At 42.9% G+C, this 26,128-nt stretch overlaps 1 protein-coding gene across 1 annotated transcript; it reads left to right on the plus strand.

The window, feature by feature from the left end:
- Positions 1-12,991: 12,991 nt before the first annotated feature.
- Positions 12,992-24,649, plus strand: LOC143297436 (arrestin domain-containing protein 17-like). The gene is made up of 7 exons (XM_076609792.1): positions 12,992-13,496; positions 15,158-15,313; positions 16,313-16,596; positions 17,405-17,587; positions 17,820-18,005; positions 18,766-18,892; positions 24,273-24,649. The coding sequence occupies exons 1-7, from the start codon at positions 13,379-13,381 to the stop codon at positions 24,572-24,574; spliced, it is 1,356 nt and encodes a 451-aa protein (XP_076465907.1). The 5' UTR covers positions 12,992-13,378; the 3' UTR covers positions 24,575-24,649.
- Positions 24,650-26,128: the final 1,479 nt, after the last annotated feature.

Below are 26,128 nucleotides of genomic sequence, written 5' to 3' on the forward strand. Positions count from 1 at the left end.
TCCTCTACAATGTCTACACGAAGGGCCTTGCAGACTTAAACAACAATGGAATTGCTCGGGTGCTTACCCTTGCGGATGACGGCCTGGTCTTCAAAACTTCGAAAAATGCTCAGGAAAGAACTGAAGCCGTCCAGAAACAACTAAACAATATTGCTCAATGGTGCAAAGACACAGGATCTTCCATCAATCCAGCGAAAGCCCAAACGTTGCTGTGCACCCTCAACAACAAAACCGCGAGCAAATCACCACCTTCTGTGTCATTCGATGGGATTCAAATTGAGAAAACTGAATGCCTACGCTACCTAGGAATACACTTCGACAGGATGCTGACCTTCAGAAAACATACGGAAAACACTGTTCTCAAATGCAAAAAGGGCCTTTCAGTCTTAAAAGCAATGGCAACCAAAGGAATTGAACAACGCCACCTCTTCCTGCTATACCAATCACTCGTCCTCAGTGTGATCGACTACGGACTTGGGCTAACAACACCGTCTCAAAGCAACCTCCTAAAATTAGAAAGAGTCCAAAATGAAGCTATGAGGCTGATCCTTGGAACAACAAAAGACACGCCCACAGAAACCATGCGATACCTGCTTGACCTTCCTTCAGTGCAGGCCAGAAACAAGTTAGAACAGGTCAAGACCTACTTCAAAGCATTAGAAAACCCTCAAAACCCACTGCATGACGCAGTCAAAGAACCAAAAGGCAGCCGTCTAGGACGAGGAAGATCATGGATGGGGCAAGCAGAAGACACAATCCAGCTAGTATGCCGACTTCAAGACCTGAAAGAAACAAAAGAATGGGAGAAAAACCCCGAAAACCTCAACCATCTATTCAACACAGTCATTTCACCCACTCTAGGAAGACATTGTCGGGAATGGCCAGAGGGCAAAACTGATGCGGAAGTGAAGCTGCTTATAGAAGAAAACAGTAAAGAAGAGGACATCATCATATACACAGATGGCTCAGTCACCAAAGACCAGTCTGGCTGGGGATTCACTGCGAAACAAAATGGAAAAACAATTTGGGAAGAGAATGCTGCCTACAAAGTCACAACCTCCAGCCTAACGATGGAAGTTGAAGCTGTGACACATGCCCTCCAGTGGCTATCGTCCTTCCATACGCCCGGAAACCAACATGCCATGATTCTAACCGACTCAATGAACCTCATACAGAAAATTGAAAACGGAATGGGAAGCCCAGAGTGGCATAACGCAATGCGCAACTTTCAGATTAAAAAACTCACATGGTCATACTGCCCGGGACATGCAGGTGTTAAGGGAAATGAGCGAGCTGACAGACTTGCTGGTAACGCAACACCAACGAGCGGCCTACATCTAGGAAAATCGGAAATCCTCAGAAAAGTCAAGGAATACCAAAAAGAACAGGTACAAGGCCATCACACCATCGATCGCCTCAAAGAAATAGAAGCAGAGAGAGGGAGCGGCCGCAAATCTAACATGAAAGGTAGAGCACGATGCTTTGCAAATCAAACAAATATCGGCATCATTTCCAAACCAACATTGCGCAAATTTCTTCAAAACGGAACAGAGTCTCTGTGGGCCTTTCCAAACACAATAGACCGAGCAACACACTAGACGCCACGTTCTTGGCATCAGAGATCTTTTCCCATCCCTCTTGCGGCCAGTCAGTGGCGGCTGTGTGTGTTTGTGTGTATGTGTGCTTTTGAGTGCGTTTGTGAATGCGCGAGAGTGAAACTGTACACAAGTGTCAGGAGAGATATGTGTACGTGTGTGTGTGTGTGTGTGTGTGTGTGTGTGTGTGTGAGGGGAGGTGGGAGTGCAGGGGGAGGTGGGGTAGAGGATGAGGTATGTGAGTGTATGCATGTCTACACTGTGGGAGCAACAGGATATTGGAACGTGTGTATATATATATATATATATATATATATATATATATATATATATATATATATATATATCTTTGTATGTACGTGTGTGGGGTTGGGGGTGGGAGATATGGGCGTATGTGTGTGTGCTTGTACAAGTAAGTGTTCATCTCTGTGAGTGTGTGTTTGTGTGTGTGTGTGTGTGTGCCGTGGAAGCTGCGATACGTAGACTAGAAATGAGTGTGTGGAGGAGGGGGTAGAGGAGGTGCAAGGTAATGTGTGTGTGTGTGTGTGTGTGTGTGTTGGAGCTCATGTACGTTTATATGTATTTGACTGTGCTTTCATATGTGCTTGTACAAGTAAGTGTTCATCTCTGTGAGTGTGTGTTTGTGTTTGTGTGTGTGTGTGTGCCGTGGAAGCTGCGATACTTAGACTAGAAATGAGTGTGTGGAGGAGGGGGGTAGAGGAGGTGCACGGTAATGCGTGTGTGTGTGTGTGTGTTGGAGCCCATGTACGTTTATATGTATTTGACTGTGCTTTCATATATGTGAAACTGCATGTCTGGTGCATTTCTGTTATGCATGTGTGGGTGTATGTGTGAATGTGTGTCTTCATTTTTTACATTTATTTGCTTATTTATCACCATTGTTGTCTTATTTATTTATTCATTTATGTTTTATTATTATCATTTTATTAGTATTACTAATATTATTACTACTACCTTTTTCTATATTATAATTATTATTTATTTATTTATTTATTTATTTATTTATTTATGCAAGCTTATCTATTATTTATTCCCCCGTTTTTTTTTTTTGTTTTTTTTTTTGTTTTGTTTTTTTTGTTGTTTTTTTTTTGTGTGTGTGTGGTTGTGTGTGTGGTTTTTTTTTTTTTTTTTTTTTTTTTTTTTTTTTTTTTTCCCAAGGCCTGACTAAGCGCGTTGGGTTACGCTGCTGGTCAGGCATCTGCTTGGCAGATGTGGTGTAGCGTATATGGTTTTGTCCGAACGCAGTGACGCCTCCTTGAGCTACTGAAACTGAAACTGAAACTCTGTCAGTCTCTGTCTCTCACTCATTGTCCGTTACAAATGTCGTATTTGGATTTGGATTCTCTGCAGAAGGGGCGAAAGACAGTGGCCTGTATTCAATAAAATCTCTCTCTCTCTCTCTCTCTCTCTCTTTCCGGTGTCTGCAAGTGCGCCCGTGCGTGTGTGTGTGTGTGTGTGTGTGTGTGTGTGTGTGTGTGTGTGTGTGTGTGTGTGTGCGCGCGAAATATTAGACCTACTCCTATATGATAATTTGTGCTGCTGTTCTTGTGGTTTGCTATTTACTTTGTTGTTTTATTACATAGCTGGTTTTTTGGACAAAACATCTGCAGGGTTCACTGCTTGACTGAACGAATTCGAGGCAGAAACAGACATGCCAATGAATATTATTATATGTAAGTTAGTTCTTTTTTGTGTTTGTTTGGTATTTTTGGGTTTTTATTATATTGTAAAGCGGCTTATTAGTGAGAACATGGGGAGGGGAGTTGGAAGGTAGGTGAAAGGCTAAAAGGCTGTTTATTGAATTTACTTGGTTACGCCCATGGACATTTCAATAGGTGTGTGTGCCACTTTGTTGTCACTTGCGCTGCTGTTGTCAATTTAACAGTTAATACCTTGGTAGGCCCAGTCGGCTATTGCTGGGCCGTATGCACGAGGTCCATATAAGTTTATAGAGCTGGTTTTTATTTTCTAGTTAAACATGCCAGGTGATTAGAGTTTAGGAATTGTAAAGCTTAATTTTTCATTCTTATGTTAAAAACAACCTATGCATCACTGAACCCAAAACGTGTATCATGTCTAATATCATGGTTATTAAAAGACAATGAAACATGTTCTACCACTGCTATTAAGCTTACTATCCAGAGCTCATTTCTTTGCAATGTTTGATTGAATATTAAAGTTACGCGTAGTTTTATTTTTAAATCATGTCTAGCGTATACAAGGAGGTATGCTTTGTTAATCTATCGCAGAGAAAACCGGATTCAAATGTGTAACGATCGAAAGTCTCGAAAAAAACAACACTCCCATTAAGCTCGGACCAATCATTTATGTACAAGTATCCACTCCCCCACACTATTCCTTTCTTATCCTGCTCTTGGGTCAGTCCTGGTTTTCCCAGGCCCCTGTGCAGGGCTTCGGTGTTTTCACATTTATCTGCAGTGCCACTTGAGTTCTCGGAGAGAACGAGTTGAAGGCTATCTCAGTGCTTTCGGTGGTGGAGGGAGGGGGCATTGAGAGAGGGTGGTGGCGGCGAAGCGCCTCTAATCGGCGAACATCATGGTGTTTCCATGTCGGCAGTGCTAAGGAAGTCAGCAGTCCATTCTGACAACCCTCGTTCTCCTCGTCGGTGTCCTCTGATAAGCTTCAGATTGTATCCATGATTATTTTTTGTTATTATATATTTTTTTTTATCCCGCTGTTGTTGCCCAAATATTTACTCGTCGATCTTCCCGTCAGTGCCGCGGTGTGTGTCGGCATTGTGTAAGCACTGCTGATTTGGTGGGTCATGTGGTATCTGGCGGCTGGCTGGACAGATCATATGACGTGGCCAAGGAAGGTCACATAGGGTCATAAAGGACAGGCGTCTTGCAGACAGTCGCTGTTGGCTGTCTGATCCAGTAGGACACAGGTCAACAGATGTCCTGAACTTTTGGAATAGGCCATTGCAAAAGTGTGTATCCGAGTCTTTATCTGCCAGTCTTGAATGATGTCATCTCGGCTACTATTCTCGTCATAATGTTTTTGAATGTGTGTGCGCACACGTGTTTGTGTGTGTGTGAGGGAGGAAGAGAAGGGTGGAGAGAGAGGCCATTCTGTGCTTTATGTGAACAATGCTGCATGCGTATGAAGATATATTCATGTGTGCTGTTATCAACATGACTGTGTGTGTGTCTGAATAAAATGTCACAGTGTATGTGTAGATGTTTGTATGTTTGAATTAAAATGTCCGCGTGTTTGTCTTAATTAAACTCTTAGAAGATGGGATATCTGACGTGAGTGGATGTTTTATTCGGTTCTTCTTGCAATAACTTTCAGTTTTCTCCAGACAAGACAGGAGAGCTCCCATCACTTACCAATTTTTTTGTACGTGCGTGTGAAATTCTGTTTGTCCTTTCAGTGATCCTGGTATACTCTTGTCATATCCTGTTTGCTTGATCACATGCGTGAAACGACATATTAATTTTTGTCTGCTATCTGCCAAAGCTGGTGCGATTCGCTGAGCAGCACTAACTTGAGGTTGTGTGTTCGTCATTATTTAAAAGAGTGAATTTTACTATTTACCCATTTCACTCCTCGGAATTTGGTCATGCCATTCTGTTTTACATGCTGTACAGGTGTTTAAATGTGAATTTGATACGCGCGTGCGTTCGAATGTGTGATTGTGTGTGTGTGTGTGTCACTGCAATAAAAAGTCCAATTTTGTTACTTATGACAACTTTCCCCTTCCGTCACTGTATCAACAAACGTGGTTGGAATATTGCATATTATAAATGTATAAAACACAGATCAAAATGAACATTTCAAGCAACGGAAGCGTAGTGTTGGCCTGTTTTGGATATGCGTACATGTTTCAAATGCGTTGATAAGGCATCTGACCCACTCCCTGTTTCTCCACTAGCAGACATGGTGCAGTGAATGCCGATCACATCGCACGCCTTGACACCTCCTTGAAACTGAAACTGTAATTGTTTAAATCATTGTTCATTTCTGTGGCTCTTGCGATGCCTGCTGTTGATGATCTTTTGTGCCTTTGTACAATTAAAGCAAACTTTGCAACATTTTTTAATGTTAGTGGTGTAATCGTCATTATTTTCTTAATGCCTTTTTCTGTCTGTCTGTCTTTCTTTCTTTTTTCCCCATTGTGCATGCTTGATCCAGCATCTATGTGTTATGAGTGCTCATTTCCTTCAATGTATATTTGTTGTTGTTTCTCACATGTTTCCATGTAAGAAATGGAACTCCTTTTTGTATTCATTCTCTTCTTTGCTTTTTTGTTTGTTTGTTTGTTTATTTCCTCCACTCGCAAAAATTAACAAATAAATATATAACAGTAGACAGGCTACACCGCACGAGAATTTTCAAATCCCAATAAAATGAGGGCTGTGTTAAAAACGTGGTCAGTGTCAACAAAACGTGTAATATTGTGAGTTTCGTACAGTTCGACAGGGTTTGTATCATGACACATGTAATTAACCAAGGCCATGCTGCACAGAAACATACGCCACAAATAAGCAATTATTATTATTTTTTTACAAGGCTGGCAAAATCTGATTGCTGGTTAAAGTATGAATACCGGCGTTTGTATTTGTGATTCCATCGTTTCTTTTTGCTGGTTGGGTTTCCTCCCTTGGAGCATAACCGAACACGTCCGTCTGTTGGTGAGGACCAGCCAACTTGCGGAATAAGATCCAAGACAACAGTTCAATGATTATCGTTAGCACCTTCAACACATTAGTCTTCGTCACTGAGGTGGGGGGGTGGAGGTGGAGGACTGGAACAGGAGGTAAAGAGGGAAGTGCGTTTGAGGAATGTACGCATGTAGACCCACACGTGTGTGTGCTTGTGCGGGCGCAGTTGGAGCGCGCGCGCGCGCGCACGCACGCACACACGCGCACGCACGCACACACACAGAGAACAGAGAGACTACAGTACGCTTATCTCATGTAATTTCCGTTGGGTCTGAGGTCATGTCGTTTCTCGTGACTGTTTAATCAGTATCTGAAGACGATAGGCCATCAGGTTGTTAAGTCTTCAGTGGATTATATCGGTCACTGTTATATTCTACAGGTGCAGTTCTACACAGTATAATTTCACTGCACTTCATTAATTGTTCGGCACACTGAAGGATCTCGTAGATTTCGTAGACCGCCAGTTTTGACAGAAATCCCACCCCCCTGTGTGTGTGTGTGTGCTTGCGTGCGTATGTGTGTGTGTAAATTATTTGGACATGTATGTGCGTGCGCAAATATAGACTTGTGTATATTATAGTCTGAATGACCTTTTCGATCATGAAGAAGGTAATAATAATAATAATAATGGATACTTATATAGCACACTATCCAGAAATCTGCTCTAGGTAAAGGCTTGGACATTGAATCCCCAAGAAATATAATAGTTTATCGTGCATTCGAATCAAATATACCATTTACCTTTCAACGGCAAATGATAGGCGAAGCACGGAGCTATTGATCTCAGAGACGTCGTTTGTAAACATTAATATTTCGACATGTGAAGAAGAAGAATTCAGATAGCATCATGTGGTACAATATTCAAATTCTTAAATCGTACCACATGTGACTGGACATTAGACCGAAATACAAGACAAAGACACAAACAACAATGGTCGAAGCAAATATGAAAGTAAAATTTTTATTTCCGAGTTTTCCTTGTGGTTTGATCTTGAATAAATAGTTGGAAATACAATTCTTTGTAATGTTTACTGGCTGAAATATATGTAATGCTCTCCAAAATGCTAGTTTTAAAAAAATAATTTCTTTAATATAATGGCTTTTTTGTTGTTGCTTATTTGCATTATTTATTTCACCAAACATTGCCGGGATGTTTGTCTTCTTCTTCTTCTTCTTAGTTCGAGGGTTGCAACTCCCACGTTCATTCGTATGTACACGAGCGGGCTTTTACGTGTAGGGCCGTTTTTACCCCCGCCATGTAGGCAGCCATACTCCGCTTTCGGGGGTGTGCATGCTGGGTATGTACTTGTTTCCATAACCCACCGCACGTTGACATGGATTACAGGATCTTTAACGTGCGTATTTGATCTTTTTCTTGCGTACACACACGAAGGGGGTTCAGGCACTACCAGGTCTGCACATATGTTGACCTGGGAGATCGGAAAAATCTCCACCCTTTACCCACCAGGCGCTGTCACCAAGATTCGAACCCGGGACCCTCAGATTGAAAGTCCAACGCTTTAACCATTCGGCTATTGTGCCCGTCGGATGTTTGTCTGGCTTTTACAGAACTCGTCGGCAGCAGACAATACGGCTTCAATGGTTTTAGCGTATAAACTGTGAACATTTTCAAAGCGAACGTCATTGAGATCAACAACAGAGTGTTTTCGAATTTGGTCCAGTCAGAAGTTTTATGATTTTTATTTTGGAATGTTTTCCATTTCAAAGTCATATGACAATGATTTACCATCTACATTAATGACAATCGGTAAATGGTCACAGCTTGATGTCCCCTTTCACTGTCTGCAGCAGTTAAGGGGAAATGAGAGACACGTCTATAGCTGTTGCGTTATGTCATGATATATCCGGGAATCTGTTAACACAACAGTCTTTCAGAATACATATAGATAAAAATCCATGGCATTTTGAACATCATAAATCGATCGTTGATGGTTATGTTACAGTCTGTGGCACAGAATGCGGAATAGGCATTAAAACCACGGACCTTTGACCATTTTTCATTCTGGTCCTGTAGAGTTCGTAGCCCTTTTGTGCTTTGTCTGTGTGTGTGTGTGTGTGTGTGTGTGCGCGCGCGCGCGCGCGCGCAATGAGTGTAGGGATGACATGAGTAAGTTTGTACCTGGGGCTGGCAAATCGTACCACCAGTCCCATATTACATGCTTATTGTGATACAGTATCAAAAATTGCAAAAACAAACCAACAGCATGTTGCCATCTCATTTGACAGAATTGTATGTCCCTTGTTTTTATTGCTATATTACAGTTTTCTGTTAATTCAAACTGTATCAATCATCATGGGGATATTGCAGCCAACGGTCACACGGAATTCTCAGCATGATGTTAGACAAAACCAGTCCAGATGAAACAAAAGAGCTTACCCTTTTTCTTTTTACAATGTTCCCATCATTTTGAGATGTCTGCGGACGCAAATGAAGTCAACAACCTCAGGAATGATAAATTTGATCACTTAATGATATATTCAAAGTTAACGAAAACAACTAGAGGTACAATTTAGGAGAAGGTACAATTTCGAAGCCTCTACCCTATGTATTTTGCATGTCATCATGTAAAACAAAAAAAGGTATTTCGCACTGTAGATTGAAACTGACTGGATGACAGCCAGAGAGAGCAATGTTTGCTACATGTAATGCGAAACCATGGGGGGCACAGTGGCGAAAACTCTAAGGTGTATTTAGGAAAGAAAGAATACCTTTTCCCGTCATTAACTGAAACTTTGGTTTTGTTAGTTTTGTTCTTGCTGTTTATTTTCTTGGCAAATGACAAGTGTTCCAGTGAATTCGTTGAGTGCGCTACTGTGCATGCGGGGACACAGGTTCTGATTTTATCATCTCATCCGAGAGAGACTTGCATCCAGCTTACTACTCAAAGTGTTGAGGAGTTACAGTAGATTTGGGTCTTAGTGTGAATGGAATCCTGGACCCGTGCTTCCTGGTCGGGCGTTTAATCCACCACGACACCGCTCCAGTGTGATCTTGCATTCCCATTCGATGACACACAAAACAACAACAACAACAACAACACACACACACACACACACACACACACACACACACACACTTTTTATTTCATGATGTTTTTCTCCCATTACACTGTACATGTATTTAGAACGCAACATATTCAAGCAAGACTGTGAAGGCAATGAAACCGCGAACGAGGCGGAAACAAATTCTTACGCACATTGATAAGATAAGAAAGTTAAGCTATTGCAGCTATCAACTCACCATATCAACACTCTGTATCGCAATCAGCTGTTTTTACTATCCATTCTACTTATACTATTCATTCGACACAGAAACTGGGTATACGTCCCAGGGTTTCCGTATAAAGAAACTAATACCGATCGTTCGCCCAAAATCTCGAAAAGGGTCACTCCATTTCTGACGCGGCTTTTAGTGTTGCACACATTGCATTCAGTTCTTTAAAAACGATAATCAGTCATAACCAGTTGTTGTTTTATTTGCATTTTTCATGACGTTAAAAGTCCTAAGAGCCGCGAATCGGGATTGTATGTCAGACGAAAAAGTGTTAACTATGTCAAGGGAGGAATAATGATATGTATTTAGGTCAGTCTTGGTGTTGAAACCTTCAGCCTCTTATTGTCTTAAGCTACTGGCCTACATATACCGCGCAGGCCAAGGCACTAAGTACCTGTGACCTACTGAAACCAAACACTTGGTGACCAACTTCTCTCCCTTCATTGTGCCCACCCCTGAAGAGAAGCAAAGAGATGACATTTCGACTTTGAAATGTGTGGGTGTACACGTGCATATATGCGCATATCTGTGCAAACGCACACACGCACACACACACACACACACACACACACACACACACACAAATGTATGTGTGTGTGTGTGTGTATTCGGAGAGAGAGAGAGATGTTAAAATGGTAGAGGGACAAGAGGTAAATAGTGTACGGGTACGTATTGGACAGGTGTATGTTGGGTGCATTCCTCGCACCACGAGCGAGGTCGCTTTCGTGTGACCTGACACCGTTCCAGCAGTACACATTGTTCTCCAAGAAATTTGAAACACATGCTCCCTCTCCCTCATATCTATCTCTGACGCATACACGTGCACCTCTGTCTCTCTCCTTTCTGTTTCTCAGTCCTGCCCCCACACCCAGTCTCTCTTTCGCACGCATGCACACTGTCTCGTGTTTCTCTCGGCCTTTCCCTCACTTACTAAGACGCAGACACAAACGCACGCACGCACGCACGCACGCACACACACACACACACACACACACACACACACACACACAAACGTGGCATTCATTCACTGATCCAAACACACACACACACACACACACACACACACACACACATACATTCTCTCTCTAGCTCTCCATTCTGTCTCTGACGTACACACATGCATCTGTGTCTCTGTCGCTGTCTGTAGCTAACTCTGTGGTACCCCGTCCTCACGCCGCACACGTGCCATTTCACTCCCTTCCTTTCGTCTTCCAGTCAATGCCAAGAACAGGGAAATGTGCTGGAACACAACGGGTCAATAATCCACAATTATTGATGAGTATGACCAGCCCACTGCCTAACTGAAAACCGGCCAGGACGCCAATCCCGTTTGCCTGGCAGCGAGTCGATACCTTTTCATATTGATCCAAACTATGGTCCCCCCCCCTCCGCCCCCCGCGTCCCACCCACACACCCACCACCGGACTTTGTTTTGAATTATTCATTCTTCACTCCTGTACCCCATCCCCCATTTTCTCCCTCCAATCGAACATTAACAACGATCCATTCGGGCGAGACGTCGCAAAACACACAAATACGCACGCTGTTCAAGAAAGAATCAAACAAAAACACATATGCATAAACATATGCATGCGTACGCGCGAGCATACATTAGAATTATAACACCTGCACACAAATACACGCACGTGCATACACACATGCACCATGAATGCGTGCGCGTGAAAGAGAGACAGACAGACAGACACACACGCGCGCGTACACACACACAAACACACGCGTGCGCGTGCAGCCACCCATGCAATCACACCGAGAGTAAGAGGGAAAGAGAGACGGCCGAAGACGGACAGGACGTGGAGGGGTAGGAAAGAAGAGACGGAGAGACCCAGAACTGGTTGTTAAATCCAGTTGGCATTCCACAGGGACAGGGTCACAGAAGTGGCTGGTATCGTTTTCAGAAATGCATAAATCCGGATTTCAGTGAAAGAAATAGGTCACTCATGTATTTTGTAGTACATTACATCCACCACGCTGTGTGTGTGTGTGTGTGTGTGTGTGTGCGTGCGTGCGTAGGTGTGTGCGTGCGTGCGCGCGCGCGCGTGTGTGTGTGTTTGCTGTACGTGTGTGCGTACGTGTGTGTGTGTGTGTTTGTGTGTGTGTGTGTGTGTGTGTGTGTGTGTGTGTGTGTGTGTGTGTGTGTGTGTGTGTGCCGCGTGCACGCGCGGGTGTGAACAAATGAGTTGGACGGGTGATGTCATTGGATCAGTGTGCAGTGATTGTTTAAACTGATTTATTTCAATAATTCAAAGTCAGTTATTTGTGTACATAAAGCGCTTTGAGCACCATTTTAGAAAATGGCTGTGAAGAAGTGTTCATTGTTAGTATTATCATTATTATATAGGTTTTCAGCTTACCGACGCGTACGCACATTTATCAGTGGCTATTTATCGTCAGTCCGCTCAGAAAATAGGTCACACTGCACTAGTTTCACACCTGCGTCTTTTGGTGGAAGTCGGAAGTAAAAACATGAATCTTTAAACTTTGCTTTGTTTGCGCATTCACTTGGTTTGTTGAAAATGGTGACTCTATGATTTATAAGAACAAGTAGTTAGTGCGACTTTCGCTTTGTGTTTTACGCGTATTGTCTCATATCTCATTTCTCTCTGTCCCTTGCAGCTGTCTCCTTCCGTACCTGTATCTGTCTCGGTGTAAGTCAACAGTTCTCTCCCTCTGTCTCATTCCACACATACATATATTATTCAGAAAGGATATAAATATAGAGAACATAATGACAGGACTTTACTTTGACCATTTTGTTAAACATTGAAACAGACCAACAGACAGTCAGACACACAGACAGACACAGACAGTGTATGTGTGTCCTTATTTCTGTTATCCGTTGAGCATGCAGAATAGTATGTCAGTAGGTATATGGGGGTGCACATTCTGGAACAAACGGTGAAAAAAAAGGAGAAAAACCTGAGTATTTAGGTCAGACTGACATGGTTGCTAGACGCGGGCTTACCGATAAACTTGGCCGCTTTTACCGTTGGGACGACAGAGTGGCCAGATTGATTTCTCGGGCCATGACGTCAAACTGAAACGAGTTTCACCTGAGAAACAAAACGGGGTCATACGGTTTCATTGGTCGTTTATGACCCGGCATTGACCTCATTTCACCGGCACTGTCCAAATATAACGGCTATCGCAAGCAGACGACAATAAAAAGCCTGGATGGAAAGCACGTTGGAGGTATTTGCACTTGCTGTTGTGTTGAAATAACACAGGGAGGGGGAGCTTTGGTGAATGTTATCGTTAGCCGTCAGCCACTGCAGCTGTTTGTCGTGTTTTCATGTGGACATTTACGACACAGAGAAACGTCAGTTTTATATGACCATCCTACAGCTTGTTTTATGAATAGCCATATTCGCTTTTTCCATGTTCGCTGTCCCGATACATACTTCAGTTTTGAGTTGAAAATCTGGGAAAATCTTGGACAACGAGATCTCCAACCAAACAAAACATCGATTGCAAAATAACTTCTGGAACCAGCCGTTGTAGTCTGGCGATAAGTTCGGAATCTGAAATTCTCGGGAAAGCTTGAACAACGAAGAACGGTTTGCGACTGTCACTGATCTAATCGAAGATCCAGTCTTTGCAACCTGTCGACAAAAACATAAGCCACACACGTCCGACAACGAACACAACAAGTTTCTGTTCGCACGCCGTAAAATCAACAACAGAACAGACGTTGGCAAGTTCGCCTGGTCACGTTTGAAGAGATTGCTGTGAGTACTGTGCGTTCTCTGGGAGCGACAATCATGGGTAAGCTGACGACCTTCAGGATTGTGGTAAATAACGAGGATGGTATCGTCAAGGCCGGTGACACACTTACAGGTCGGGTGCGATTGGAGCTCCGCGCTGATTTGCAAGTGAAGGGTACGTCTGTTTGTTTCGTTTGGTTCAGTGTCAGCCTCTGTCGCTCTCTGTCTATATACGTCTCATCTCCTTTTGTCATACTCTATTTTCGAGCCTTTCTCTTTCTGAAAGACCCCCTCAGTGACTCTGTGTGTGTGTGTGTGTGTGTGTGTGTGTGTGTGTGTGAGTTGTGTGTGTGTGTGTGTGTGTGTGCGCGCGTGCGCGCGCCAGTGTGTGTGTGTGTGTGTGTGTGTGTGTGTCCTTGCTTGCACCTAATTGTGTGTGTGTGTGTGTGTGTGTGTGTGTGTGTGTGTGTGTATCCACTTACGCGTGCTGAGACGTGAACGAACGTGACGTGCCTTCATGAAGTAATGAAGTAATAGTTGTACGAACGGCAATACTGGTAGATACCGCTGAAGAGGGAAACTGACGGAGCCACACACTTGCAACTGAAATGTTGTTTTGAATTCGAATACGAGCTGGGCGCTCCAAACACATAACCGAAATAGACAGCTAAATGAATAATTGAATAAATTAGTGATTAAGTAAACAGATAAATAGATGAATAAATAAAGAACATTCTGACCGCCCATCTTAAAGTGTATTGTCGTTCCCTTGGGGTCACTGTCCTTCAACTGGACAAGTTTTTCTCCTCACTGTGCTGGGGCGGTTGTCGTACAGGTCGTATCACCTGAGGTGGGTGGGGCAATAACCGATTGTAACTGGCCAACTGAGTGAAAACCTAAGGGGTACACAAATACTAGCTGGATAGTCATGCGTCAGCATCTCGGAGGCCCTGAAGAGTTCAGTGCCCGTACTAACCTAGTTCTCATCTGAATAACAGATGGAAGGACCTCGCCACCTGTTAGTCATTCGGATGAGACGATAAACTCAGGTTCCATGTGCAGCTTACACTTAGCGCACCTAACAGTGGAGTGATGGCCTGGAGGTAACGCGTCCGCCTAGGAAGCGAGAGAATCTGAGCGCGCTGGTTCGAATCACGGCTCAGCCGCTGATATTTTCTCCCCCTCCACTAGACCTTGAGTGGTGGTCTGGACGCTAGTCATTCGGATGAGACGATAAAAAAAACGAGGTCCCGTGTACAGCATGCATTTATCGCACGTAAACGAACCCACGGCAACAAAAGGGTTGTTCCTGGCAAAATTATGTAGAAAAATTTACTTCCAAAGGAAAAACAAATAGAACTACACGCAGGAAAAAATACAGAAAAATGGGTGGCGCTGTAGTGTAGCGACGCGCTCTCCCTGGGGAGAGCAGCCCGAATTTCACACAGAGAAATCTGTTGTGATAAAAAGAAATACAAATACAACTGATAACAGAACCCACGGCCAGAAAAGGGTTGGGTTGTCCCTGGCAAATTTCCACGTGCTGTCCTTGCTAGGTGCACGCTGAATGTTTCCAGTGCATGTGTATGGTATAGTCGTTGTTTCATAATTATATATTTTTATATGTTTTCCGAGGATGTTGAATGCACATTAAACCTTCAGTGCTCGTAATTTTCATTCCATACTGTATTGTATTGTATTATTACTAAACCTTATTGTAATGTATGGCACTGCATTGCGATGTGCTGTTTGGCGGAGTCAGCACAATGCAGACGCTGCCCCGTACACACGCGCACATTTAATCCTGTACACCTATGCACGTGCCTGTCCTTTCAGATGTCCGCATCAGTTTCACGGGCGTGTGCGGCACGCAGTGGGCGGAGGCTCAAAAGTCCGGCTCCATGCCGGAGATGAACTCAGCTCTGATGGACCCTGTGGTGGCCCAGGAGGTCTACTTCAGTCAGCCCTTCAGACTGTGGCCTTCAGACACTAGTAAGTTATAACAACAACAATACAGTCTCTCTCTCTCTCTCTCTCTGTCTCTGTCTCTGTCTCTCTCTCTCTCTCTCTCTCTCTCTCTCTCTCTCTCTGTGTGTGTGTGTGTGTGTGTGTGTGTGTGTGACTGCTTTGCAATAAAAAGTCAAAATTGTTACACCAGACAACTTTTCCCTTCCGTCACTGCATGTGTGTGTGCGTGCTTGCGTGCGTGCGTGTGCGTGTCTTTCTGTGACAACAATAATTAATAACATTGATAATGATAATGGATATTTATATTCTGCGTTTTGCAGAAATACTGCTCATAGCGTGTTATATTTCGCCCCCTCCCCCCCCCCTCTGTCCCCTCATTCACCAGTCATATCCTGACCCTCATCCCTACCTACCCCCACCCCCCGCCCCCGTACACATGTGCCAGAATACACTCGCGCACAGAACCTCCATTAAAAAGCCACATACAGTACCTCCATTAAAAAGCCACATACCAATCCACGACGCTCTCAAGAAGACACATCCCTGCAACACCCACCCACTCACGAACGCACACACGCACGTATGCACGTCGCCACACACAGATGGCAAGCGGCTTCTCCACAACGAAACGAAACCAGATTAAATCAACACCAGCACTGGAAAAGTTACCGAATGAGAGCGCAACTAAAATCATGAAGAACGTGTGGAGGAACCCCCTCCTCCTCCCCCCCCTCGCCCCCCCCCCCCCACCCCCCGAAAAAAAAAATCCGCCATGGAACCTGTGCCTGTCTGTGTGCGTGTGTGTGCGTTATGTTGGAAGGGAGAGGTGAGAAGGCATTCGTTGTGGAGGAGTTGGGGTTGATGATGGTGTTGTGCTATTCGCACTCGCTCGCAATGTTCGTGTGTATCCTTAGACATGTTTGCATACCCCCTACAACCCCGTCCCCACTTCACAACATCCTGAATCATTATCATCACCACCAGCTTACCCAAATCACCGCTTCTCTCCGACTCTTCTCTCAGACTCAACCACCACCACCAGCACCCCACCACCATCACCGCCACAGTCCACGTCAGAATCGGACTCCAGGACAACACTAACGAAAGGCCTGCACGAGATGGACTTCGAGTTCCACGTGCCAGAGTCCTCCCCGAGCAGCTTTCATGGCAAGAACGGCTTCGTTCAGTACCAGCTCAAGGCGGTGATGGAGCTGCCCCCTAAGAGAGGGGTCAGAGAGGCGAAGGTCACCACCAGGGTCGTCACCGTCACGTCCCAGCTGGATCTGAACGATGTGTATAGAGCCAGGGTGAGTTACTGGTATGGTAGGAGGGGGGTGGGGGTGGAACAACAACAACAAAACCCAACAAAAAAAACGATAACGAAGCACTTCGCTTATTCTCCATTCGCCTACAACAGGGCCAGGCTGCATGAGGCGATCTGTGCTATGCAAAGTTTGCTTTGAGTTAAGAATGTTCGTAAGTATATGGAATTTACCGTGGAGTAAGGAAGACTCTCAACGTAAAGTTCGCTCATGCAGTCCACCCATGATTGCACTGATGATTCATGTTTTCCACTTCACAGTGAAACATGCCGCCTTTTCAGTTTCAGTTACAGGAAATTACCTAAAGGACTTCGTAAAAGAGAAGTCGTTAAACTGACAAGCGAAACAACTGATAATGAATGCAAAAAGTCAAAAACATCAACGTTCTCAGTCACTTGTGAAGTTTCATGTACATAAGGCTTCATCAAGCTACAGTAAAAAAAAATATGCTTAATTGTTAGGTTACTAAAGCATATGCACTTGACATTAGAACAATACTTGGTCCGTAATGAATTTGATAATATTCTGAGAGTTAAACTCAGAGTTGGTCTGCGAATCGGACCAAAGTCTGAGAGTCAACTGACGAGGTTTTAGACTTGAATTCAAGCACCTATAAAAGTCTCTATTGCTTATTTCCTTGTCTGACAATGGGCAATATACTTTTATACTATCTGTATGATTCTTTACTCCCCTTTTTGCTGCCCTGTCTGCTTGTGTGTGTGTGTGTGTGTGTGTGTGTGTGTGTGTGTGTTGTGACGTTTTCAAATAAGATACCCATTAAATCGAATTCCAGGAGAGTGTTCACATCACTGGTGATCTGAAGGCGGGTGCTCTGCTCTTTCCTTCTGTCGACTGCGACGCCACCATGCGGCTAACGAGGAAAGGTTTCACTCAGGGGGAGATCATCCCAGTGGAATTTTCCGTCCACAACAACTCAAGTCACGCTATCGAGAGCGTGTCTCTTGTTTTGAAAATGGTGAGTGTATACGTAAGTGAGTGTAAGATTGGACTCGGATGTGTGTGTTGGTTGTGTGCTAGCGCGCGCGCGTGTGTGTGCATGAGTGTGTGTTTGTTTGTGTGTGTGTGTGTGTGTGTGTGTGCGTGCGTGCGTGCGTGCGTGCGTGTGTGTGTGTGTGTGTGTGTGTGTTAAACAGAACACCACATTTCCGTCCAATACTGAAAACAATTCTGCCCACTTTTCTCTGCAGATCATCCAGTATAGAGCGGGAAACAGAAGATGCGAGAGTGAATGCGTCCTTGGCAAAAGCACTTTGGGGAAAGTTCCTGGACACAAGTCGTTTGAAGGACTGGACAAAAAACTGCGAGTTCCGGTCACGTGTCAGCCCTCAGGACTTCCCGGATGTAATCTCATCGATATCAAATACAGGCTGGAGGTAAGGAGCGTGGCAAAAGCTCGTATCATGCTTCGTTTTTCTTCTCTATTTTTTTTTCAGACTTGTGTGCATTTGTTGATGTCGTTGTTGTTCGTTATCATCATCCTCATCACAATGAGAGGGATGATGATGATGATTATGATGATGATGATGATGTTTTATTGAAGAAACACACAAGGTTCATTTCAATCGGAAGTTGGGAGATAGGTCATTAAGTGTTGAAAAGAAGAAAATCATTTTCAAGTGGACAGACATTGTCATGAAGCGTAGCAGAGGATATTTACAACTAACAACACGAGTGTCAGAAAGGAATGCTGCGATGCAAATTGGAAGCCAACTTCAGCGTGTAAGCTCTGAGCGAGAGAGAGAGAGAGAGAGAGAGAGTCAGTGGATGTGTATGTGTTGGGAGAAAAAAGGAAGAGTATGGATGACCAGATTGGTATATAATATAGTAGTAGTAGTAGGGACTGGCTTTTGGCCTTAGACCTCGCGGCCTGTTTGTGTCCCCTCATTATTTTTCGACTTTGTTTAGGTCTGATTGCATGCTGATCTTATAAAATAACATTATATTCAATCTACACTAAAGAAAAGGTCTTTCAATTTAGGGTCTTCATCTAGGAGTTGTTTTTTTTAAGCTGTTGATATCTGGTGCATTTTGAACGTTTACCACAGGGCCTATACATAGGGTAATTCTCCACTTGCAGCCATTGTTTTTAGTTTTTTAATGTTTGTTTTTCTCTTTCTGGTCCACAAAAAACAGCTGAAGATCAAACCCTCATCTCTGACCTTCAAGCGGCTGAAACTTCACTCTGACGTCATCGTTGGTACTACGTCACTGGCGGCTTCGTCATTGCACGACAGTCCGCCCGACTACTGGAGCTGCTGTCGTGAGTTGTTTTTTTTCTGTTCCTTTTCTTCTTTTTTTCTTTCGTTTCCTTAGTTCATTTCTTAGTAGTAGTAGTGTAGGGACTGGCATTTGACTGCCTAGGCTTCACGGCCTTTTTTATGTCCTCTTCAGTATCGGTCTCCTTTTATTTGTGGGATACATATGTTTTCTTTTACACGTCAGAGTCAATAAATTTTTTCTTTTAAATTTATGTTCATGTCAAGGAGATTTTTGAACACATTAGTATTTTGTGCAAGTTTAGTTTCGATAGGTAGAGCATTCCATATATGTGCAATTCTATTAGCTAATGAATTTCTCCTTAGGTTAGTATTACAGTGCACTTTACACATTTTTATCATTGAATTTCTTGTACTCTCGTATTTCTTTTTCTTATTTCTTCATGTTTTTGTTCTTCTACTTCTTTTTCTTCCCAAAACCTAGTAGGATGCTCTGGCCCTATCAGTGTAACGCAGACGAGTTTAAAAGGGAACAAAAAAAGAAAACGAAACGTCGACATAGATTGATCAAGCAAAAAATTACGCGCAAGCAGATAAAATTACCTGCATATACGCGCGTGCGTGCTTGCGCGTGCACGTGTGCGCACCGTGCACACTGAGATTCACGCACACACATTCACAGACAAATATACCTACTCGATTTCCCATGTTTTTTTGTGTTTTTTTTTTTTTTTACCTCATCTTATATTACTTACAGGGAAAAGACGTTAGGAAAACGAAAGAACGGAGGTAATGAACGAACCTTCGGAAATCACACACATGACCACGTGCACGCTCACGTACTCACTCGAGTGTACACACACATACACACACACACACACACACACGCGCGCGCGCGCGCGCGCACGCGCGCGCGCGCACACTGGGACAACATGACATGGACATCAGACAGATAAATTAATACAGAAAACGTAGAGAACACACACACACACACACACACACACACACACACGGAGACAGACTGACATTGACGACAAGATAAAGTCACCAGACAGACTGATAGATAAAGAAGACGTAGATAACACACACAACACACACACACACACACACACACACACATACACACACATGTATGTATGTATGTGATGTATATATATATATATACAAGAATCAAAGATTTAAATCCAGCCCAGGGGTGTTGAGGTATTACTCGGGAACATAACTGGTTTCTTACGCCTCAATTAAAATTGAAATGGTAAATAAAGCACACGGAATTAAGAAAGATCTTTAAAGTTTTTTTAACGTTTTTTTTTCTGTCCTGTCATCTGCGCCGCTTTCAGTGGTATTACTCCCACGCTGCTCATTCGAATTCCCCATAAAGAGCCACACACTAGATAGTCCATTGCAGTTCCATCGTCGGCAGTCTGTGTGAACTATATTAGGTGGCCAGGAGAACACACACCAGAGAAGACTGAACACACCAGAGAAAACTGTTTTCACAGAAATCATGCGGATTCATCGCGGGAAAGCGTAAATCGGTTTGACAAACACCCTTCAATCGTGTGTGTTTGAACACAGATTTAGAGAATGTGTTGTTTCCGACAGCGTGTGAAATGTACTCATGTTACACGGAAATCTCCGATATGTTCATTCGCACCCCGTGCTTGCTATATTAAAAAAACAAAACAAAAAAAACCATGTGTATGTTAATTTCGTTGTTGTTATGGTTTGTTTGTACATTTTTCTCTCATCCGATTAAGTTTAAACACAATCACTGTTTCTGACACATGGCGAGATGCGGTAATATTCGGATACTGGCGTAAGATTTCGAACCAAGTCAAGGCATGTAGTTCGGTAAGAGTGCTTTCAGTTGAAGACTTGTTGCATCAAAAGTTCCAAACAACAAAGTTCAAAGTAGAAAATCACCCCCTTAAATTACCTTGATTCTGGCTTTTGCTGTCTGGTGAAGTTTTATCACGAAATGATGTAGTTCACAAGACAGTCGAAGTGTGGATCGAAAAAATTCGTTGTATCCGAAACACGTCAGTTCCTACGCGCTTATTGTTTTGCAGAATTTGATTAGAACAGCCACATTTTACATCACACACGTTCTGAAAAACCAAACTATACATTGGTTGTGAATGAATTTCTTAAAATTAATTAAGTTTGAAGCATTTCACGTTTAGTAGTGCTTGAGATGAAGTCAGGTGTCACATTCGGACACGGAACACATGTTCTTCCGTTCTGCTTTAAGCAGATAATAAATTCCTTATTTTTTGTTGTTGTTTGTTGTTGTTATTGTTGTTTGGTTTTGTTTTTTCTCATAGTCTTACTTTTTTTACATTTTGTTTTTCTGCAATCCTACCTATTTGTTCAGTGTGAGGATAACGCTAATCGGTTTTCTGTTGATTGATCGAATAGAAAGAATCAAAGAATCCGGTGTTTTGATCACAATTCTTCAGATAAAGAGGAAACCTTTTGTCAAGTGATATAAATCATACAATTCCCATTTCATAATAAGATGAACAGTAGTACTTTAAACAGTTAAACACTAGGGAGAGTTGATGTGAAAATGGAGTGCCTGCAGTGTTTCTGAAAAATAAAATCATCCAGGGTGGGGGAAGTTAGTTTAGGTATTTTGGGTTCCATATTACGTATGTCATAAGGTTTTAGGTAATCATTAATAAAATACATAATTTTGCACAGGCTTTGTTTGAATGCATTGCACTGGCTAAGGATCGCATGATAGATTCATTACTATCATTATAAATCCAGTAATTCAAACATCTGCAATAAGCAGAGCATGGAGTATATCCAAGTTGTGCATTGCGTAAAATATCAACAGAATTGTACTTACGAACTAAATGATCCCGTGCTGCCCGCTTCGTAAATTCACCTTTGCAGTCGGTATAATACCGATTTTATTCTTTATATGTCATGAATGGAAAGAAAAGAAAGAAATTCATAAAAGCGGATTTACGTCTTCTACCAGTTTAGTATAAAATACATGAAATTGAAAATGTTTGTTTCCTTTTGACCCCAAAGAGCTCTGTTCCTAGCCTTCTGTTCAGAATCAGTTGTCTGCCGCAGTGACCTGCTCACAGATCAGCATCAGCGGCAGCAGTCAGTCACATTTACTGTACCGCGCTGAACGCTTTCCTCTTGCGACCCCTAAAACCGCGCTTGCGTAACCTTCGCATATTCTTGCCTTGCGACTCTTTGAAAGGCGCTCTCACACGGGCAGAAGTAATAAAAACATTCTATTCTGGACATTAAAAATCAAAATTTACTTATGTGCCCGCCCCCCAATAGTGGTCAACTTTATATCAGTGTGATCAGTATGATTTATTCTATTTTATCGTAAAAAGAACGGTTTTGTTGCACACTGACATTTTGACCTAACGCAAATTTTACCTAAATTCCCAGGCCTATAAGAACAGCTGCCGAGTCACTTCGGTGATGTTTAGTCATGCATGATCTGAGTCAACATACGCACAACAAATAAAACATAATGACGACAAATAAAACATAGCTTAGGCGCTGAGCTAGACTGAGTGAGCCGTATCTCCCCCTAACAACCCCCCCCCCTTCAACCCTCTCCCCACCCCCACCCCCACCCCTCCACACACACACCCGTCTCTAGAGTGAAACCGGCACCATGTCCCTCCAACGACAGACCCCATGAATCTGCCAACGCCGAAGGCCTTGACATATTTCACCCCGACCATAGAATGACTTGTGTTGAAAGATGCGGAGACAGATCCTTCATCACATGTTACAACTGTAATCACACGCACGTGTGCATATGTGCACGTACGCAGGCTCGCGCTCGTGCTCAAACACAGACACAGACACACACACACACACACACACACACACACACACACATACACTGCACTTAAGACTGAAAGTGTTTTTTTTTCCCTTGGATGTAAGCTATCCATATCTACAACTGAAATAATAACTATAATGCTTGCTTTGGGTTATCAGATGAATCGTCCAGAAACTAGATTCAGTATAGTACTTTGGTTGACTCAAAATCAGTATCATATGCTTTAGATTCATATTGTACAAAATATCGACCAGATCTTGTAATTTTAATAACTTATTTACTATATAGACTATCTGCCAAACGCATTTTCGCAAACTTTGCTTGGTATCTTCTGATATTGGAATAAAAAATAACCAACTGGCCGACTGAGCAGCTAAAAGGGGGGCACAAAAATAGAGAAAACTTTAAGCTGATGGCATATTTCTATACCCTATGGAAATAACAATTGGAATTACACATAAGAAAATTATGATTTTCACTGCTCTATTACTGACTAATAATCTCGTATAAGACTGAATGCTTTCAAGACAATCATGTTCAGTAGAAAAATTGAAAATAAAAAGTTAACAATTTTTCAGAACAAAACAAGAGAAATAATGGCCACTTAGTTACTTATGTTGTGAATTTCTGTATTCCTCTTACATGGCTACATAGTTTATCTTTGTTTTGTTTTTGCTCTTTTTTTTTCGTTAATTGATGTTGTATTTTGATATTTACATATTGTTCATTGCGTTGTTCTGATGATTCCTTTCTTTGTATATCCCATTTTTACACACACACACACACACACACACACACACACACACATTACACGTATACACGTCTAATGTCATTTATAGTGAAAGTACGGTTGAATTAAAGGAAGAACAATAAAGGGGGAGAAGAGAGAGAGAGAGAGAATAGTTTTTATATAATGGAAGTTTTATACTGTAAATCTTAAGAGTTGACTCTTTTAATTAATGTCAAATTGTTCAGAGTTTAAATCCTGAGAAATTCTTGCTAACATTATCATAACCATTTTTTTTTTAATTATATGATATGGATACTGATATAGCGCCTATCCTCGGTCAGAGACCAAGCTCTAAGTGATTTATGAACACGGAGTCATTTCCACAACAGGCTGCCTACCTGGGTAGAGCCGACTGACAGCAGTCATTGGGCGCTTATCATTCGTTTCCTGTGTCATTCAACCAGGTTTCAGTCACGCACACATACAGACATGTAACATTTTGGTGTATGACCGTTTTATTTACCCTGCCATGTAGAAGCCATACTCTGTTTTCGGGTGTGTGTGTGCTGAGTATGCTCTTGTTTCCATAACCCATATGTGATACGGATTACAGGGTCGTATTTGATCCTCTGCGTGCATAATATACTCACGAAGGGGGTTCAGGCACTAGTATGTCTGCACATATGTTGACTTGGGAGATCGGAAGAATCTCCACCTCTACCCACCAGGCGCCGTTACCGAGATTCGAACTCGGGACCCTCAGATTGAAAGTACAACGCCTTTGAACCAGTCGGCTATCATGTGTGTGTGTTATGCATTCATGTGCACACCAATTCATTCATACTTCCGCTTTCTGTTGCAGTTCCCACGTATGAGGAGGTTATCGCACTCCTACCCCCTCCCTACTCCCCAAACACCTCCTGCTCCACCCGCCACCGCCTTCCCCTTCTAAACACCACCCCCGAACCGGCACTCACCACCCCTTGCGCTGAGTCAGATCTGACGGTGACACCTCACGGTGGTTCCCTCCATTCCACCCCGGACAGTTCGCCTCGCCCCATCAAGGACGCGTCCCCGAAACCGGTGTCGAGGTCAGATAGCCACCCCCTTGTCCGCTGCAGTGACAGCAGGTGTCCTCCGGTTGAGGAATCCTCTTGGCTGTGACAGGGAGGGAGAGTGTGTGAAGAAAGGTGATGCGGACGAGATTCCAGCGTGCGGTGGGGTGTGTGTGTGTTTGTGTGTGTGCGATCGAGCGGGGGACGGAGGTGAGGGGTGGATAAAATGGAGGCGCTGGCGTGTGGGAGAAGAAAGTGGGGGTAGGGGGTTGAATAAGAGGTGGGGGGGGACTGTTGAACAGTTTGATAAGATCGATGGGGAAACTGGTGAGTTTCTTCGGGTGTTACTGTGGAGAAAAGCTGAAAAATGTGCGCAGTTTGCACGGATGAGACAACGAAAAGAGAGGTGGAATATAATGTGTCTATAAAAAAAAAATGTAATATGGTCAAGCTCTGATTTGGTGCTGTACAGCCTTAACACAGACTGATGTGTTTGTTGAACAAAGAACAGTTATGAATCATAATATGTAAAGCAATATTATTATTATATATATGTGTATATACTCTCTCTCTCTCTCTCTCTCTCTCTCTCTCTATATATATATATATATATATATATATGTGTGTGTGTGTGTGTGTGTGTGTGTGTGTGTGTGTGCGTGCTTGCGAGTGTGTGTGTGCGTGTGTGTGTGAATTTTTGCTGTTTATTGTTTTATCTATATCTTCGTGAACACCAAACTGTGCGCATTTCTGGTTCAAGACAATCGCATGATAGTGGACCACACGACAACCAGTTAAAACAAATCTTTGGTTTGTTCGTTTGTCTTTTGTTTGTTTAATATTAATTTTGCTTTCACTGTTTGTATTTATTCCGATGCCATTATACTGTGATGTTGATGATGATGATGATGATGATTATTATTATTATAATTATTGCATCTATTGCAGTTCTTGTTGTTACAATGTAATAAAAGTTGAATATTTTCAAAGATCGTTTCTGGGGTATCTTGATAGTTGCGCGAAAGGCAGCTCTCAGTTAGGCAGCCCGTTGTGCAAATTACACTCATTTTGTAACGCGCTTAACCCTTTCACTGCCAGTCAATTTAGAGTACAAAATTCCCTTGTGCTATAAAGACAGAAAATATGGTGTCTAAAACTAGCTGAGGATTCCCCCTGCGATGTGCAGAAAATATGACCTGTCCAACCACCGAACATAAAGAGCAGTAGGTTCATGGATAACAGACCCATGATCTGGTCACCTTTCAGTGACATCGGTCCTCTACCTAGCTGCTGCGTAAATGCGAGTTTGGCAGTGAAAGGGTTAAAGTTTGGTCTCTGACCAAGGATAGGCACTATTTAAGTATCCATATCAATCAACAAAAAGATGCCTCCTCCCGTATTTGCTTCTTATCATCAGTGCCAACGAGTTATCTCTAGTTGCATCTCCCACAGTGTCTCTCTCAGTCTCTCTCTGCATGTCTGTCTCTCATCCGCTCTCTGGCTGTTTCTCATGTTGTTATCGTCCTTTATTCATATGGGGCTATGGCCTTGATGAATAAAGCATCTGAATCTGTCTCTGTCGGTCTGTCTGTTTGTCTGTCTGTCTGTTTCTCTCACTCTCTCTTCGCCCATCCCCTCTGAGCAGTTTGTTGTTTCGATTTAC

The sequence above is a fragment of the Babylonia areolata genome, chromosome 22, assembly GCF_041734735.1.
Source record: "Babylonia areolata isolate BAREFJ2019XMU chromosome 22, ASM4173473v1, whole genome shotgun sequence".
NCBI lineage: Eukaryota > Metazoa > Mollusca > Gastropoda > Neogastropoda > Buccinidae > Babylonia > Babylonia areolata.

What these genes read in the sequence shown, in the direction of transcription:
- LOC143297436 (XM_076609792.1), top strand. Translation starts at nt 13,379, where the DNA reads ATGGGTAAGCTGACGACCTTCAGGATTGTGGTAAATAACGAGGATGGT. An exon ending in ACTGTGGCCTTCAGACACTA is followed by an intron (nt 15,314 to 16,312) that starts GTAAGTTATAAC and finishes CTCTTCTCTCAG; the next exon opens with ACTCAACCACCACCACCAGC. An exon ending in TGTCTCTTGTTTTGAAAATG is followed by an intron (nt 17,588 to 17,819) that starts GTGAGTGTATAC and finishes TTTTCTCTGCAG; the next exon opens with ATCATCCAGTATAGAGCGGG.